This window comes from Acinonyx jubatus, chromosome B4 (genome assembly GCF_027475565.1).
Source record: "Acinonyx jubatus isolate Ajub_Pintada_27869175 chromosome B4, VMU_Ajub_asm_v1.0, whole genome shotgun sequence".
NCBI lineage: Eukaryota > Metazoa > Chordata > Mammalia > Carnivora > Felidae > Acinonyx > Acinonyx jubatus.
In genome coordinates, this window is record NC_069387.1 from 134,814,275 (window position 1) to 134,832,322 (window position 18,048).

Sequence of the window (18,048 nt, forward strand, 5' to 3'; positions counted from 1 at the left end):
CTGGGTGGCTTTGGTGGGGGGAGCTCACTCTTCCCTGGGATCCACCGGCCTGGGCAGCTGTTCCTCGTGCCCACAGGCCCCCTGGCCCCGCGTCCACTCCCAGGCCATCGTCACTCTGCACCAGGGACCTTCCGTCCTTGATGCTGCCTCAGCGGTTGTCCGTAGCTGTGCCCGGTGCTCCCCCCTTGGCCCTGCCCCTCCCCCTCGCCCCTCCCCCCGCAGCTTGCTAGAGTGGCTCTGGCTCCTGTGTCCACCCTCCCCCACCCTCCCTGAATGGCCCAGCAGCCCAAGCCAGCATTGGGGGCCCCTCCCCAGTCCTGGGGGTCTCTGTCCCCTGCCCCTCCCATCCCCCTCGCAGTCTCTACTTGGGACATCCCGCTTCAGGCCATCCTCACCAGCAGCCAAAGGGCCTGCAGAATAACCCATCAGATGGTGTCCCTTACTCACCCTCCTCACTGGCTCCCCGCCGTCAACCGGGTAAAGTCAGACCCTCACCCTCCTCGTCCCTGGGGCCTCGACCTCTTCTCACCATCATTTCCCGTCACCCCTTGCCGCCCACGATGGCACGTCTGCATCAGACCCCGTGCTGTTCCTCGGCTGCCCAGGGCGTCCCGTGAGCAGACGCCTGCCCTGCCCTCCGCCAGGCCCCGTCCGCAGAAGAAGAAGCTTCATCTCCTCTCTCTGGAGCTCGGCCTCTGCTCCTCTGGCCTGGTGGGTGACGTCCGTCCCCGCCCCGCGGTGCACCCCTCGGGCACGACTGACCACGGTGGGGGTGCGGGGTCGTGAGACGCGGTGGGGTCAAAGAATGCGTCTGGACTTTGTCCCCGGTTCTTGGGAAGTAGCCTCTAAATCCTTGGAATCCCCAAGTGATAGGAGGAGCTTTGTGACTCCTGCTGGTTTATGCCAGAGGGGAGGCTCACGGGGGACCCCCGTGTCGCGGGTGCCACTGAGACAGTTCAGGATGGAGCTGCTGTGCCAGGAGCGACCAACTGGGTCAGAGAGTCTGGGCGTCGTGACCTCCAGGGGCTGGAGACTGCGTTCAGTCCACAGCCAGGGATTCAGTCGGCAGTGCCTCCGGATTGATCGGTCAAGCCGCGCCTTGACTGGGTCACGGTTCAGTCAGCCACGTCCGTGTGATGAAACCCCGGAACCACTCTGGGTGCGCCTGCCCTGGGCGGTGGCGACATGGCGGTGTTCCAGACTGCACGGGGAGAGGGCACGGGGGCTCCGTGGGCAGGGCCCTCCCACACACCACCCCGCGCGTCTCCCCTCTTGGCTGGTCTTGACTGGTATCCTTTATGATAAAACGTAAGTGAGCGAGTGGATTATCGATCACAAGGGGGTGGTGGGAACCTCTGGATTTGTAGCCAGCTGGTCAGAAGCGGGGGGGCCTGGGGACCTCCGGCCGGCGTCCGCCGTCTGAAGCGAGCACCGTCCTGTGAAGGATGGAACCCCTCACCTGAGAAGCGTGGCCTAAGCCCAACCACGTGGAAGTCACTGCAGAAATGGCCTGGCCTGCCAGAGCCCCCGTGGCTTCTCGGGGGCTTGTGGGGCTGGGCCGAGACCCCGTCCCCGCATCACTGCCCTTCGCCCAGATCGGTGGGGCCGGGCAGGTGTCGTGTCTGGTCTTTCTCCCCAGAGCTGAGTGCACGGTGGGCTTCGGCGAGCATTTGCTGACCTGGTCTTCCGTTCGCCATATAACTTAGCACATCCCAGACTTTCCCCTTGGTCTGATTCCGGATGATGATGCCGTGTGTTCTTGGCTTCTTATCACGGACGTTAACAATGTCTTTCGACCCTGGGAGGAATCGATTCCTTGTTTCTTGAGTAGCCACACAGACGATTCCCAACTTGAGAAGCAATGCCGTCCTTTTCCCTCGGGCCCCACAGGCAAGCACAGACTCAGGGTGGCCGTGGGCCCCTGGCCCCCGACATGGTAGAAACGCTTTTCTTCTTCCAGGCGCAGCCATCGAGGCCCCCATTTGGCAAAGCAGATCACCCGTGTGGCTCCCGGTGCAGTCTTTCCAAACAGGGGCTTTCTAAACAAATGGGAAGCATGACCAGAATCCCTAAGGAGACCGTGCGATGAGAAGGTGCTGTGTCTGGAAACCAGAACAGCGCTGGAATTCTGAATATCAGAGAAGCTTCCAGGCTCCTGGGAAGAGCCACACATGTCCTAAATCACAAGCAGCTGCCCCGGGCGTGTGCAGGGGGCCGGGGCATGAGCGTGCGTGTGTGTGTGCAGTTGTGGTTCGTCTGATTCAGAGTTCTCATCCTTCCCCATTTCAAGCAAACCCTTGAAACAGATGCAAATGCTTCTTCGCCACGAAAGTGAGTTCACAGTTGTGCGATTTCTCAGACAGTACCTGTCCTCCTCAGGCTCTACAACGCGTCTTTCAGTCGATCAGTGACTGATTATCGGACACAATCTGGGCACAGGCAATGGGCAGCGAGCCTGGGTTCTGGGGCACATGGTTAGACACCGGCCCTTGGGGAGCATCCCCCCTCCGCTGTCCCTTGTGTGGTGAGCACCGCTGTGTGGGGACAGTCACAGGGTCACCTGGGCCACGCCGGGGGGCAGCACCGATCATCAGGGCTCCTGTACCCTGTGAGGTCCTGTCCAGGAGTGACTGTCCCCCAGGCCACCCAGCCTTCTCCAGGGCCCGGAGTCCTGGGGACGCCCCGGAGGACACTCGATGTGGGGAGGAAGCAGCAGACACTAGCTTTAAAGGCAGATGCGTCCAGGTTTCAGTCCTGGGGCCCTCAGCCCCGTGTGGCTTTGCACAGGGCCCGTTGCCCGTTTGTAAAATGGAGACATTGCTCCCAGCATGCAGGCTGGTGGTGAACGTGAACTTGGCTAATGTGCACAGAGCATCCGTAGTAGATGCTCCTTAGGTGCCGCCTGCCAGCCACCTGGGCTTCTCAGCTCGGGGCCGGCTGCTCAGGAGGCTTCCTTTTTCCATTAATGCCTGTGGGTGTCCCTGGAGAAGGCGGCCTCGGGTGCGGGCGGGCCTCACCCCTGTGTCTGCTCCTGCAGGGGAGGAGGGAGGCCTCGGGTGCGGGCGGGCCTCACCCCCGTGTCTGCTCCTGCAGGGGAGGAGGGAGGCCTCGGGTGCGGGCGGGCCTCACCCCCGTGTCTGCTCCTGCAGGGGAGGAGGGAGGCCTCGGGTGCGGGCGGGCCTCACCCCTGTGTCTGCTCCTGCAGGGGAGGATCGCTTTGGAAGACGGGTCATCACGTTCAGCTGCTGCCGGATGCCCCCCTCCCACGAGCTCAACCACAGGCGTCTGCTGGAGTAAGTCCTGCCTGTGTCCCTCCACACACGCCCCCCTGTGTGCGTGTGCCCTCCCGGTGTGCGTGCACACACCCGTGCACACACACCCCTGTGCACACACACACCCCATCCGCACGCACAGCCTGTGGTCTGCCTTCCCCACGACCGTGTGCACATCTCCCTCTCCACGCACACACACGCCCACTGTGCACACACCTGCCCGCGGCACACACAGTGCACACACACTCCCTCTGTGTGCACGCACACCCTATAGGCTGCCTGCCCCTCAACACGTGTGTATCCCCCTCCCTGTGCACAGGCCTCTCCCTCACCATCAGCACCGGGTGGACGTTTAGGGCTAAAGGCTCATGTATGAACATTGACTAGCGGCTCCCCGGATGGATGTCACATGTGTTGCCAGGTCAGCAAAGCCACCTGTGGGACTGATGGCCTCTCCAGCCTTGGGTGGCTTTGGGTCCACAGTCTGAAGCGCTGGGCCTAGATCTCGGGGCCCTTTCAAGCCTCCCTCCCTCTCAAAGCCCCGGGGAGCCCCGTCTCCTGCATCTGCTTAGTGTTCTCTGCTCGGGAGGAAGGCCTTCCGCTTACCTGCGTGCGGCCTCGGCCGCCATCGCCCCCCGTCTTGTCCCTGTGATGTCTGCACGCTCCGTGTGATGGCCAGGGTGCTTCTGGTGCCTCCTTTCTCGATCGACCCCATGAGCTTCGTGAGAGCCCGCGTGTACTGACCGCAGCCACTGCACGGAACCCCTCTGTGGGTGAGCAGGACCCCCGGGGCCTGGAGCGGAGGACGTTCTCCGAGGGCAGCACCACTTGAGTACCCGCCGTAGCTGCGTTTCCAGGCGCACTGTCCTCTCGCTCAGCGGATCTCGCTGTGAGCGAGGCCCTGCCGGGGTACCTGCCCAGGCTGGGGGCTGGCGGGACTCGCCTTGGTCACCACATTTGGTGGTGGTGGTCTCGCGCCTGTGGGGCGCACGCGGCTGCTCCTTGCCTTCGAATCTGCCCTCTGGCGGCGTGCCGGTTGCAACTCACTCGCACGGCCAGACCCTGGCTCACGTCTGGGTACGGCTTCCACTCCGGGTCACGACCGTTCTGGCTGACCTGCTCCTCCCCCCGCGACATAGCGCAGAGCCCCCAGCTCGAGTGAAAGCGTGAGCGGGCCCTGGAAGCACTCAGGAGCCTCTGGGTGGGTGGTTTTGTGAGAATCCCCTTGACCTGAGCATCCGACCTGGTCTGTCAAAGCCTCTTCCAACGGCAGCGGGAGGCGCACCAGTAACGGCAAGAGCCTGGCAGCAGGTGTTCAGGAGTCTCCAGCCGGTGCCGCTGTTGCCGCTGCGCGGCGAGACCTGCCGCGGGATTCCCGAGGGGCGCCCGCATCCCGGGCGGCCGGTGACCCCGGACAGCGGGCCGGCCCTCCCGCGAGGTGCTGGCCTCCCTCCCGCGCGCCCGCAGCATTACGGGGCACACGGGGTGGGGGGGGGTGGGGAGAGAGAAGCCGGATGAGGAGAGAGCTCTCGTCTGGGGTCCTCCAAGGCTGACACGTTCCCTTGCCGGATTGTTTCCTTTTGTGGCATCCCATGACCCACGACCGGCGGCTCGGCTCTCGCTGAAGTCACACCGCTGGGCCGGATGTGTTCGGAATTCCTTTCCTTGCAGAGACGGAAGTAACCTTGACAGAAAGCAGGTTGGCGGTTGCAGGAGGCGGGGTAATTGACTTCCTAATGGGTGGGGGCTCTCTTTCGGGCCGTGAGATTATTTTGGAACGGGATGGATGTGGCGGTTGCACACATGGGGAATGTACTTAATGCCACGAAGCGTCAGCTTTAAAATGGTACTGTTAGGAATTTCACCTCGGTCCGAAAACAACCAGCCTCTGACGACAGCTGGTGCGTTGTGTTTTCTCGTGTGCCCGCCTCCCTCAGAAACCTTCACTCCCAGAAGGAAGTGGTCAGCATGGCCTCTGTGAACAGTTGTGTAGGTTGTTCACTGCACAAGGGCATCACCGTGAGGGGCTGCCATTCAGCTGGTGCTCTTCTCACCCAGTGCTGGAGAGTGTCTAGCTAGAAGAAGGGGCATCTTTTCTAATCTACTCAGAGGTGCCTGTGGGCTTCTTGGCCTTGCTAGGAAGAGCCCTAAGGCTGAGCCTTCTCCACGTTTCCACGGAAAACCTTGTCGCCGCATACGCCATCCTCCCTCTCTCTGTCCACGCGGCAGCTTTCTTGTGGCCAGATGCGCGCTCCTATTTTTGAAGTGGGTGAAGAAATAAGTCGTGTCTCTGCAGCTCAACCCGTAATTTAGTTAATGGCTTCCTGTGCTGAGCACGCCTGGCAGATGTGTTCTGACAGCAGGAGGGCTCAGCATGTTTGTGGAAGGAACTGGGGAGCACGTTGGGCCACAGGTGCCTGCTTTTACTGATGCGTCCAGCGTGGATAAGCGAGCTGGCCAGACGTTCCCCTGCTCTCCCCTGGCAAGGGAGTTGGGGACTGCGACAGTGACTGTCCTTACAGAAGCGGGGGGTCCCCGGAGGTGCGGGACTCTGGAACTGGAGATCTCAGTCTGGCTTCTGTCTGCGAGGGTGACAGAAGGGATGGCCTTAGTGAATGGTGCTTCCACGGCTTAGTCCAGAGGGTGTGTGAACCGGCGCACCGGAGAGCATCTGGGACCTGGAACTCCTCCCGCAACAGGGAAGCCGAAACCAGGGTTACGACAGGATGGCTTTGCGTCACGTTTATACCTCAGAGACGATGGGCGGGAGCATGTGGCTGTCTGGGGGTGGGACAATGTGGGCAAGAGAGCGGACTCTGGAGCCAGGCTGCTCCCTTCACATCCTGGCTCTGCCCTTCCTGGTTCGCCTCTTCGGGCCTCAGTTGACTCCTCTGTCAAATGGGTCTATGGTGCCTGCCTCACAGGGTTAAGTGAGTAAATACGTGCAAAGGCCTGCTGTTCAGAGAGTCAGTGTTTTGGGCAGAGGGCACTCTAATGATGCTTTGAAGTCAGATGAGCAGAGGAGAAGCTGACGCCCTTTTGGGTGAGGTAAAGGGCCCACCGCAGTGTCCCTGCAGTGAAAGGCTGGCAGCTGAGCCCTTGCGGACAGGCAGAGGCTGCTGGGGTTTTCTCCTGGAGCAGATCCGCGGACTCTGTCCCCGTGAGCACCCGGCCCACAACCCGCTGGACCCAGGGCTCCGGGCAGGCCGCCTTCGCATGGCTCACAGCAGAAGCAGGTGTGATCCCTGCCACAGTGGCACGGAATCCGGGCTGAATTCCAGGATGCGCTTCTGGGTGGTGACTTGGGCAGCCCGTTCCGGCCCGCTCGACGTCAGGGGCCCTGGCCGAAACGCCGATGGATCAGCTCGCCTCCTGCGGGTGGCTGGATGCGGCCTTTTCAAGCGGGTCCCGCAGCTAGGCAGGGAGGGACCAAGGGCTGGGAAGTGACCACGGAGCTTTCTAGAACTTGTACTGTGGCGTGCGGTCAGGTGACCACAGAGCAGAGTCAGGATCCTGCTTTATGGGAACAAGAAAAACGTTCGGAGCTGATCTGGAAGGAAGTGGCTGCTTCTAGAGGTGCGGCAGAAGGGCAGGGAGTCTGAGGTGGGGGGGGGGCTGAACGGTCCGTCTGGGTTTGAATCCCGGTGCATCCTCCGAGAGTCTCCTGTGGCTGCTGCAGCTCATTACTGCTCGTTTGTGGGACAAAGCAACACGTTTATTCTGGCAGAGCCAGGAGTCCCAAACCAGGGTGTTGACTGGGCCCTGCTCCTCCAGAGGGAGCTCCCCGTCCAGGAGAGGAGGCTCCTTGCTTCTGTTTTCTGATGGCTGCCCGTGGTCCTGGCCCGGGGTCGGGGGGCGTCACCCTCCCCTGTGTCTTCTCAGACACACTCCCTTCCGTGTTTCTGTCTGTCCCATCAGCATACACGCCCACCTGGATGATCCTGGATAAGCTCCTGTTCAGGAACCTTTCCTCGATCACACACCTGCCGAGACCCGTTTCGTATAAGGTCACATTCACAGGTTCCAGAGACTTGACACGGATGTGTTTTCAGGGCCCTTTTTTGGCCTGCCACGTGCTGTGTGACCGTGGCCTTCAGTACTAACCTCACTGAGCCTCATGTAGCAAACGAGGACAGGGCCCCTGCAGGTGGATTCCCCGGTGCCCTGGACATGTCCCCACGTGACCCAGTGCCGGCCCGTCCCCGGTGCCCACAGCTTCTGTTGTGGCGAACGCGTATTTGGTTTCAGCGACGGCAGGAGCGTGATATTCGAAACCGAGTCTGTGCTTTGTGCCCAGGTATTTGAAGCACACGCTGGACCAGTACGTGGAGAGCGATTACACCATCGTCTACTTCCACTATGGGCTGAACAGCCGGAACAAGCCGTCCCTGGGCTGGCTCCAGAGCACCTACAAGGAGTTCGACAGGAGGTGTGTGCCCTCCAGCCCTCGGGGGTGGGCCTCAGGGCTGCGCTGAGCGACGGGCAGGCCCGGGGGGCAGGAGGGGTCTCGGCTGTGCGGCAGGGGGCCGGGAGCTAGGCCGAAGGAGCTCGGGGTCCCCTCCCTTCGGGGCCGGGGCTCTGTCCAGAGCTGTCGTTTGGGGCAGAGGCGGCCAGACGGCCCCTATCTGTGGGCCACCAGGCTCCTGTGGCAACTACCGGGTTCTGCCACGGGACACAAGAGCAGCCACAGATAATATGGAAACCGGGGGCTGGAACCCTGCTCTAGTGAAACTTTGTGGACCTGGCATGTGACTTTCGTGTCATTTTCTTTTAATTTTGTTAATGTTTATTTTTGAGAGAGAGTGCAAGCAGGGGAGGGGCAGAGAGCGAGGGAGACGCAGAATCCGAAGCAGGCTCCGGGCTCCGAGCGGTCGGCACAGAGCCCGACGCGACGCGGGGCTCGAACCCACGGACCGCGGGACCGTGACCTGAGCTGAAGTCGGGCGCCCAACCGACCGAGCCCCCCGGGTGCCCAAGTGTCATTCTCACATATCCTGAACTATCGTCTGTTTACTTCTTTTTCCAGCCGTTGACAACCTAAAACCCTTCACAGCTTGGAGGGCTGTGCAGTACTAGGTGGCCGGGTCTGGCCCGTGTCCCCCAGATTACTGACCCCCAAGACACACGGCAGAGAAACGTGGGCTCGCGCTGTCTTCCGGGTGCCCTTCGTGCTTGTGCAGGCCCACCTGCAAGGGGCTCTCTGGTGCCTCGTGTCGGAGAGGTGGGCAGGTGGGCAGCACGTTTTACAGGTGCGGACGCACAGGCCCCAGAGAGCGGGTGTCTCTCCCCCACCCCCATCCCGCACCTGGTGTGTGGCTGTGCCGGGACCCCCGCCGAGACCCCCCTCCCTGTCCCGCCCTGGGCCCCCCGCACCCCTTGGCAACGGCTTGGGGCTGGCGGATTTTTTTCCTGAGTGACGTCTTGTGTCACAGTCAGCTCTTCGGGGCTGCTAATAGACTGCACCGTCGGGCCTTCGCGCAGGTGTCCCGTGTTCCTCTGGCTTTTCCTTCTCGAAGGCCTTTCTAACCCGTGCTGGAAGTCTTCCCCTCAGAGCTCTGATGGGTGGGGTGGAGGAGGCGGAGCCTGATCTCCCAAAGCCCGCCCTCGCGTCTTTTGGGTCCTGCTGTCGCTGGGCCTCGAACCTTCGGAGGAATTTCTTGGCTTTCTGGCCTGTGTTTCGGGGAAAGGATGGTCGCTGAGCTGCACCGCCGTTTGCCTGACACTGGGTTCCTGGCCCTGAGCGGAGCCAGAGGCAACCAGGCCCCAGCTCTGGCCCCTCCCGCATGAAGCTTTCCTGGGTTGTCCCCGAAGCATCGCCGGCCCCTCCCCTGCGGCCTCAAGGTCCCTGAGCAGACAGCGCATGCGCAGAGCGGTGTGTTTGTGCCCACGCACCGTGCCTGGCTGCCGCCCTCCGACCCGTGTCCGTGTCCCCTCCCCTGCGCGTGGGAAGGGGTCTGCAGGTGGCAGGCTCTCCGTGTTGGGCGGGAAGACGGGAGCCAGGTGGGGCCAGAGGCCGGGTGGGGGAGGCGGCCTTTGAGCAGCCCCTGGAGGGGTGGGCAGGGCATTGCCAAGTGGCAGACGGAAGAAAGAGTCAGGAGAGCCGAGGCTCCGTGGTGGGAGGGCTGGACGAGGCGGGGGATGGGTTCCCCTGGGGAATCGCCGAGGGAGGTGGCGGAGGAGGCAACAGAGAGCCACGGAAGGTGCTTGAGGAGACGTGAGACGCCTGTGTAGGCCTGTGGTGAGCTGATACAGATAAATTGTCAGATGGAAGGAGGCCGACTTATTCTGTGGGAGTCCCTACTTGCCACCAAGGTGGACCAGGGGGTGGGGGTAGGATCACAGATCTTGGCTCGATAGAATCCAGAAAGATGGACCTTCTAGACATCGGAACCAGCAGGGGAGGGTCTGCTGGGGTAGTGAGTCCCCCGTCACCAGAGGTGTGCAAGTGGAGCTCCAAATCCAATTTGGTGAGATTTATACCGCAAGGGTTTTCCGTCTGCCGTGACTGCACCCCAGCGGGTTTTCCTGAATTTTTTCTCTTGGCTGTTGGCTCCTTATTCTCCAGACTGTGCCTCCAGGTCACTCCTTTCAAGGGAGAACCGGCCCCCCCACAGGTGTTGCGACCCCCTTCCGGGAAGCCACCTCCACGGAAGGATGCACTCGGTGGCCCCTGCCCTCTGGGACCCTGGACCATCCACAAGTCGCTACACCTCCCCCCTCTCTGCGTGAAGAGCCGTTCTTTTTGTCCTTAGTTAGTATCTCCTTGGGAGATACTTTGAGACTGTGGGTGTCTTGCTCCCCATCGAAGTGTCTTGTGATGGGCCTTTGTCTCCACTGCCGTTTCTTGGCCCAGTGGTTGCTGGGACGGTGGCCGAGCGGTGATTGAAGCCACCGGCAATTTACCATAAGGAAGAGCTTAGCCGTCCTGGCTCATTCGTATCAACGTGGACTTGTGATTTCCTGTTTCTTTCAATGGGTTATAATCCATGACCATATTCAGCGTTCAAATTCAAATTCGGCCAAGTGGGCCCCCTTCCAGCCTGGCTCCTGGGGCCCTCAGACGTGTCCCCTTACGCTGAGTGCCCCCCCCCCCCCCGTTTTCTAGCACAAGAAGATGCTCCAGGCGCCCCTTACATTGTCCTCACCCCGCACGGGGCGTTCCGCCATTTCTCTAGGAGCCGGGGTGTCAGAGTAGTGTGCTTGTTGCTTGTGGGGTGACTGGCTCCCAGGCACTACCCGTGGACCCTTGGGGTGTTGCTCACACCTGTCCGTCCCTGCCGGGCCCCGCGTGTTCACCCCGACGCCCGCTGTTCCTGTCCTGCAGCCCGGGGCCCGCTCTGGTTTCCTCTGTGGGTCTGCAGCCCTCGTCTCTGGTGGGGAGGCGCTGCTCGCGCTTCCCTCACTGACGTGCCTGCCCGTCTGTCACCCAGCATCTGACCAGCCCCCCTCACGGGTCCAGTTACTGATCGGGCCACCCGCCCCTGCACGCACCGCCTTCCCGTCCCACCACCTCCCCGTGAGGGAGCCCTGCGCACGCACACCTGCCGGCTCCAGCACCCCCCCTCCCGGCCTCTGTCACTCCCCTGTCCTCACCCCTGCCCCCGGGGTCTGACCCGGCAGCCCCCTGCTCCTCACGTGCTAACCAGCCCTCGGGGGCTTGGGGTGACTGGTTTGTGACCCGTGCGATCTCCTGCCACCGTGGCCAGCCTCAGGGCACCAGCGTGCCGCCCCTGGACGCGGAGTCGGAGGGGGACACTGGGTATGGACTTCTGTTATTCAGATACACAGACAGAATAGCCTCGGGGGCGCAGGAAAGAGTAAAGGGAGTAAAATGAGCCGGAAGTGAGGAGTTTCGAGTAGTTATTACCTTGGCGTTTAACGTGATTTACTTAATTACGTGTTCATATTATTTAATCATGGCTGCTTTTTACAACCAGCTCCCCAAATTCCTGAAATTCGGACAGCGGGCGAGAGGGGGACCGCGCTGGCGGCACGTGGACGCGCTCCCCCTCCCCGCAGCACCTGGCCAGGCCACCCCGCACGGTGCCAGCCTCCTTGCCTCAGCCTCGTGGCTCTGCGCTGACTTATTCTGGAAGGAGGGGAGCACGCAGGCTCTTTAAGTGGGTGCCCGGTACCCCGTCGGTGGGCACACCAGGGCTCTCCCGGCGGCCTGCCCTTGCGAACTGCTCGGTGTGCCCCGCCCCTCCCCTCCCCCTGGGTGAGCACCCGCAAGGGGGCTCTGCTCTCGCAAACGGTGAAGTGCCTTGTGCGTGCCAGGTGGTGCCAGTGGACGGGAGGTCCTGATTCCCCTTCCTGCTTTTGGGCCAACGTCCTTAAAGTGGCTCTGTTCAGAGAGCGAAGGTTCTGAGGCTCACGGTCAGGGCTCAGCTTCGGGTGCGGGGTGTAGCGCTCTGAAGTCCTCCCACGCTTCCCTCCTCAGGTACAAAAAGAACTTGAAGGCGCTCTATGTTGTGCACCCCACCAACTTCATCAAAGTCCTGTGGACCATCTTCAAACCCCTCATCAGGTACGTGGTGCTCTAGGCGAGGACCTCACCGGGGCAGGAGGCTGCATCCCGTGGGGCGGGGGGACGGCCCTCCCTCTGTGGCACCGTGGCGGTCTCGTCCCTGGGGCACCCGTGTCTGGGGCACTCTGCCCGCCCCACGGCTGTGGCGGGGCACAACGGCTGACGGTCACCAATAGGACGCCAGCTTACGACACCTGCGAGCTTTGCACCTGGCATTTTATTATTATTATTATTTTTTAATGTGTATTTATTTTTTGAGAGACAGAGAGAGAACAGAACAGGAGCAGGGGAGGGGCAGAGAGAGAGAGAGACACAGAATCCAAAGCAGACTCTCCAGGCTCCAAGCTGTCAGCACGGAGCCCGACACGGGGCTCAAACCCACAGACCGCGAGATCATGACCTGAGCTGAAGTCAGACGCTTAATCAACTGAGCCACCCAGGTGACCCTGTATCTGGTATTTTAAATCCCGCCCTGGCCTGAGCACCTACTTCATGCATCTGCGTTGGGGGTCCCCAATACCACCTCGGGTTTCATAATTCACTACAAGGACTCCCAAAACTCAGACCAGTGCTCGTTCCAGAGAGCGTGGCCCGTGTGGCCCTGTCATTGGGGCCGGCTGCGGTTCCCAGATCTGCAGGTGCCACTTGGAGCATGCCTGGAAGGGCAGCCTTGAGTCTGTTCCCATTTAAGGTGGGGAGAGATTTCTGAGGCCAGAGTTCTTTCGTTTCAGGAGGATTCCCACGCAGTCAGTGTTCCCACCTGGCTGCCTGTGCCGCAGCCACACACGCACCTGTTGGGACGGTGGGATTTCGTTCCTCTGTTCCGTTGTTTAGCCAGGACCAGCATGCCCGTCCCTAGCTGACGTGGTGAGAAAGCCAGTGCCCGTTACCCTAGTGCCCGAGAAGACCGCTCAGATGTTCTCCTGCTCCTGGGTGCTGTCACTCACCTTAGAAAAGCTCTGAGAGTTCTAGAAACCTCTCCAGTTCTTGGGGGAAAACCCCTCTCCCACTCTGTAGTGCGGCAGCCCAGAGGCTGCGGTGGTTCTGGAGCTCAGCTTGACTTGCCCCGCCTCTGATCACCTGTTCCTCTGCGCAAGACATGCAGCCTCCCTCTGCCTTAATTTCCCGGGGAGACAGACTGCGGCTGTACTCATCCTGTCGCAACAATGTATTGACGGAGTGTTTAGAACAGAGCCTGCCTGGCAATAGCCAGTGCTCAATGTTTGCTGCTAGCATTTGCCCAGCCCCTACCTCCTGACTCATTTTTTAAAAAATTTTTTTAACGTTTATGTATTATTGAGAGACAGAGAGACACAGAGCGTGAGCAGGGGAGGGGCAGAGACGGGGGGAGGCACAGAATCCGAAGCAGGCTCCAGGCTCTGAGCCATTAGCACAGACCCCGACGCGGGGCTCGAACCCACGAACCATTAGATCATGGCCTGAGCTGAAGCCGGTCGCCTAACCGACTGAGCCACCCGGGCGCCCCCTGACTCATTTTTTTAAAAAAACCTTTTTATTATCCTTTTGTGATTACTTTAATTACAATTTCTTACGCACCGTACGTGCATAGCACCCCAAAACAATCCTATGACATCAGCTGTATTTTCCCTCTTCCAAAGGAGAGGAGGTTAATGCTCAGAGAGATTAAGCAGCTTGCCTGAGGTCACACCGTGAGTAATGGCTCAGCTGGGATTCCCTGTGCGGCTCTGCCCCTTATCCTGCCTCAGGCATGGACATAAGCAGGTGCCAGGAGAGAACCTCAGGACTGAGGGTTGGAGACCCCGGAGCCGGGACTGGGCTCTGGCTGTGTGGCCTTGGGCAGCTGCTTGACCTCTCTGAGCCTTGAAGTCCTCATTTGAAAATGAGGAGGACAAGTCCAGAGGCTCTCCAGAGCCCATGAACAGGAGTTTCCCTGGGTCCAGCCCCTACCTCCTGACTCAGACCTCTGGAGGTGGGGCCTGGTGATTGAATTCCCTTGCCTGGACTGCCCCGGGGTCTTTCCGGGTATGAGAGGCAGGAAGCATCTGTCCTCCACAGCCTGGGGACCAGCAAATGCTAGAGGGGGTCAGGCAGAAACAGAGCAAAAGTGGGGGGCGCTCCTGCACGGGCAGTGTGGGTTGGCACCAGAGGCCTCCCTGCAGCGTGGAAGCTCTCTGTCCCCCCCCCCCCCCCCCCCACAGGCGGTTCATGGGAGACGGTCAGGCCCCCTCGGCCCTTAGGGGCAGGTGGTTGGGGGTCCGGGCACTTGGTCTGATTCCCACTCATCCACTAGGGGGAGCCAGCGCACACGGCTCGGCCTCCCGCGGGCTCTGGGCTCCAGCCTGCCTTCCGGTAGAACAGCTCAGCTTCAGTTAGAGAAGGGAAAGAAAGGTTCTAGAAGTTTGCTGGGCTCTGGATGGCCAGCGTGGAGCCTGCGGCGGCCAACACGGTGTCCCGCGCTTGAAGATTTGTCAAGAGGGCACATCTGCTGAGTGTTCTGACCACACACACAGAGCAAAGGGATGCCCAGGAGAGCTTGGTAGACAACGGATATGCTTGGTCCCTCGATCGTGGTGATGGCATCGCGGTGTGTGCCTGCGTCCACGTTCCCCGCGTTGTGCACGTGAGATCCGTGCACTTTTGTGGAAGCCGGCTGCACTTCAGTAGAGCCGCGGCAGGGGACAGGTGGTGGCCGCCTGCCAGGAGCAGGGCCGGGCATGTGGCTTCTCACCCGCCGGATCCTGTTCTGCGCCCGCCGTGCAGCTCAGGAAACGGGCGCGTTACTGACGGCAGCCAGGTGCCGGTGCCCACCAGGTGTCGGCCAGTGGGCATTCGCCTGGCTGGTCTCGCTCGGGGGGAGGACCCGTTTCCGAGGGAGGACTGAGGCGCTGGGCGGTGGGTGGGTGGATTTGGGGGGGGGGTTGTCTCCGTGACGCTCGCTCCGGTGTGGCCTCTTGGGGGCCACCGTGCTGGTGTCTCTCTTGGTCCCTGTCCCCGACGGGAGCCTGGAAGAGGGAGGGGTGCCCAAAAGGGAAGCCACCGCCAAGCGGGAACCGCAGGCCCTCTGGGCCCCTCCCTGCATCTCCCGGATCTGTGCAGATTCACTCAACGGCAGCTTCACATTGGAGGCAACTATTTATTTTCATGCAGATGAGACTCTCAAGAGTGTTTGGCGCATCCGAGATCTTATGAAAGCGAAACCTCTGCAGACGTGCGCTGCTTTCGTTATGGCCCGGTTTTCTCTGGCGTCAGCACTTAACGTTCACTTAACACGGAAAACGCCCGCATTGTTCTTCCTCGGCTGCCACCACCGCCCCTCCCCCCGGGCCCCTGGCCTCTCTGGTGCCACCTAATCGGTTTTTATTCTCTTGCTTCTGCCCTTCCAGTCATAAGTTTGGGAGAAAAATCATCTATTTCAACTATTTGAGTGAGCTGCGCGAACACCTCAAATACGGCCAGCTGATCGTCCCCCCCGAGGTCCTGCGGTGAGTCAGACCCTCTTCCGACAGCCGGGGAGAACACCTCCGTGGTTCCACTGGCCTCTGTCCAGTCCCGCCAGCGTGGAAGGCTTAATATTTCCAAACGTGCGCCCAGTGGATCCGGCCCAGAAATCTGCGGCGTCAACAAAGATGCCGGCTGCTGACGCAGAGAAACGAGGCTGCGGGAGGCCGTTGGCGGGACGGGAGGTTATTCTCTCCCCGCGTCGCAAACTGATTTTAAAAAATAAGCCGTGATCGTAGCTGCAGTTTGCTGCCTTGGTATTTGCCATTTTTGCTTTTCAGCAGAGAATTAGGGGAATTTCTCGGGTGTGTGGAATGAAGCGACCCGAGGCAGTGGCAGGTTCTCTGGAAACCAGCCCCGCCCCCCCTCACCCCCCCCCCCCCCCCGCCGTGGCTTCTGCTGAAACCCTATTAGTGCGTCTGTCACTTCATTTTATGTGGCTCTGTGGTCTCTCCCGTGGGGTCAGGGGAGCAGAGGAAGGCATGTGGCCGGTTGGCCCCACAGCCAGCACAGGGGCTGGTCTCAAAGTCCCTGCCAGGCACCCTCTGCCCTTTGCAGTCCCCACTCCGGGGGCTCGCTGAGGGAGCAGGGTCCTCGCCAAGCCGCATCGAGGTGGGCAGCCTTGCAGGGGCAGGGGAGATGTTAGCTCTTCTGGGCGCCAGGTCACGTGCCGCAAGTTGGGCACACAGAGCAGTGTAGGGAGTGACCTTGCCCTTGGAATGCTCCCATGCGGTGGGGACCACAAGTCCGTGAGAACAACTAGGGAGGGGACTATCAGGGAGAGCTTCCAGGAGGAGGTGACTGCTGAAGTGAGTTTCCAGGGGACAGGAAAGGCTGGGAAAGGGTGTGTCCAGCAGAGACGTGGGTGAAATGTTGGCCAAGGGTTGGCAGGCGAGGTTGGATGTGTGCTGGGGTGGGATGAAGGCCCAGGACGGCAGGGGATTGTGGGGCGGGGGGGTGGGGTGGGGGGCGCATGCACACGCGCACACAGCTGCACACGTGTGAGGTGGTGGTGCGGCACGTGGGCCCAGAAGCGTGAGGCTCGGGGCACCCGGCCCGTGGCCTGAGGCTCCTCCCCCGCGAGCTGAGCGCCGCGCCTCTGCTGTGTCCGCAGATACGACGAGAAGCTCCGGAACCTGCACGGGGGCCAGGTCCCTGCTCCCGCCAAGACGCCGCCACCGCGGCCCCCCCTGCCCACCCAGCAGTTTGGCGTCAGTCTGCAATAGTAAGTGAGCCGGTCCGCGGCCTGCTCGTTTCCTCGGTGGGACCGTGGGACACTCCCACGCCCCAGAGAGGTGGTCCCCAGGCCCTTGCCTTCCGCAGCCCAGCTTACCCTGCGGAGAATGCGAAAGGCGCCCTTTCCCTGCAGCGGGGAGTGCACGGCGCGCGTCCCCGGCGTGCCGTGCGCGCTCCCGCCGTGCCGTGCCAAGATCCGGCGGCGGCGAGCAGAGCTCTCGTCGCCGCTGCTCGGTGCTGCTCGCCGGCTGCGGTGGCTCCCGGCTCCCAGGCCACGGCAGGACACGTGCCACCACCCCGGAGTGCAGCGTGGTCTTGTTCTTTGCTTTGGCCAGCGAGCCGGCGCCACCGTGGGGCAGGCCACGTCGGGAGGGGAGTTTGGGAGCCATTAAGCGAGTTCGTGTCCTGGCCCGAGTGACCGCTGCGTGCCTCCCGCTGACGCCCACGCCTAGCACGAGGGAGCAACGCGCTCCTGTCGGGTCTAAGCCGCCGAGCAGGGAGTGTTCGTGTCACAGCGTGTCCAGCCCTTCCTGGCTGATCTCACCCCTTCTTAGCCACGCGACCCTGAACTCACTCCCCACCTCAGCTTGTTTGCTTATTTCTGGAGTGAGCGAGGTGGATGACGTGAGCTTAGGTCTTTCACGCCCCCTCCCAAAAGGGTTCCGGGCCAGCTTCCTCTCTTCGGAGACTCCTTCGGAGGCACCTTCTCCGGGAAGCCTTCCTTGATGCTCTGGGCTGTATCCAGGGCCCTCCTGCATCACCACCCCACCCGAGCAGGCTGCCCCGGGAGCCTCTCCGGATATTTCCCCCGCTTGGCAACAAGTGCCTTGGCCGTGCTCGTGCGCTCTGCTTCGGGCGGTTGGCCAGGCACTCGGGTACCTGGGATGACGGAGGACAAAGGAGACGTTTTATCCCGCGGCCCCGCCGGGCGGTCGGGTCTGGTCTACACCACGTGTAGGAAGACCAGGGTCTGCAGGGTGGGGGTGGGGCCCGGAGAGCAGTGTGCTGGGTCCCACTAGGCGGTCGTTTCGTGTCGGAAGGTGGCATGTAGTGTGCTTTCCCATGCAAAAAGCTGATGACCTTTAAGATCCACAGTGGGGCTCGATGAGGTTTGGAGGGATGAGAATGGAGACTCTCGGGGTGGTGTCCTGGCTGGGGCACTGGGGGGTGCCTACGTGCTGCCTCGTACCTGTCACTTGTCCTTCCCGAGGCATCTGGGCACAAGGACCCTTCATTGTTCCCTCTTACGGGCTCCGGGGCCACAGGGGAGACAGACGCTGGGGACCCTCTTTCTTCTTGACCTAGAGTGAAGGGGGTAGGATGTGGTGGGAAGAATGATGGCGTCCGGGGACATCAGTGTCCTGATTCTGAGCCCATGGTGGTGTCACCTTACATGGTGAAAGAAACTGCAGATGTGAGTCGGGGAAGGATCGTGGGACAGGGAGGGAATGATCCCGGATCATCCAGGCAGCCCCGGTGTCATCACAAGGGTCTGTCTGAGTCAGAGAAGAGGCCTGAGGACAGAAGCGGAGA

At 61.5% G+C, this 18,048-nt stretch overlaps 1 protein-coding gene across 7 annotated transcripts in view; it reads left to right on the top strand.

Annotated features, from left to right (window-relative positions):
* ARHGAP8 (Rho GTPase activating protein 8) overlaps positions 1-18,048 on the top strand; it is a 55,823-nt gene that overhangs the window by 24,378 nt on the left and 13,397 nt on the right. For 4 of the 7 annotated variants that reach the window (XM_053199487.1, XM_053199490.1, XM_053199489.1 and 1 more), the window contains 5 exons: positions 3,206-3,293; positions 7,570-7,701; positions 11,713-11,799; positions 15,165-15,263; positions 16,394-16,504. In XM_053199487.1, coding sequence (XP_053055462.1) covers positions 3,206-3,293; positions 7,570-7,701; positions 11,713-11,799; positions 15,165-15,263; positions 16,394-16,504 — 517 coding nt within the window. Of the gene's footprint in view, positions 1-1,946; positions 2,094-2,290; positions 2,332-3,205; positions 3,294-7,569; positions 7,702-11,712; positions 11,800-15,164; positions 15,264-16,393; positions 16,505-18,048 lie in introns of those variants that run through there. The other 3 variants (XM_053199491.1, XM_053199488.1, XM_027070491.2) reach the window with 2 other exon arrangements.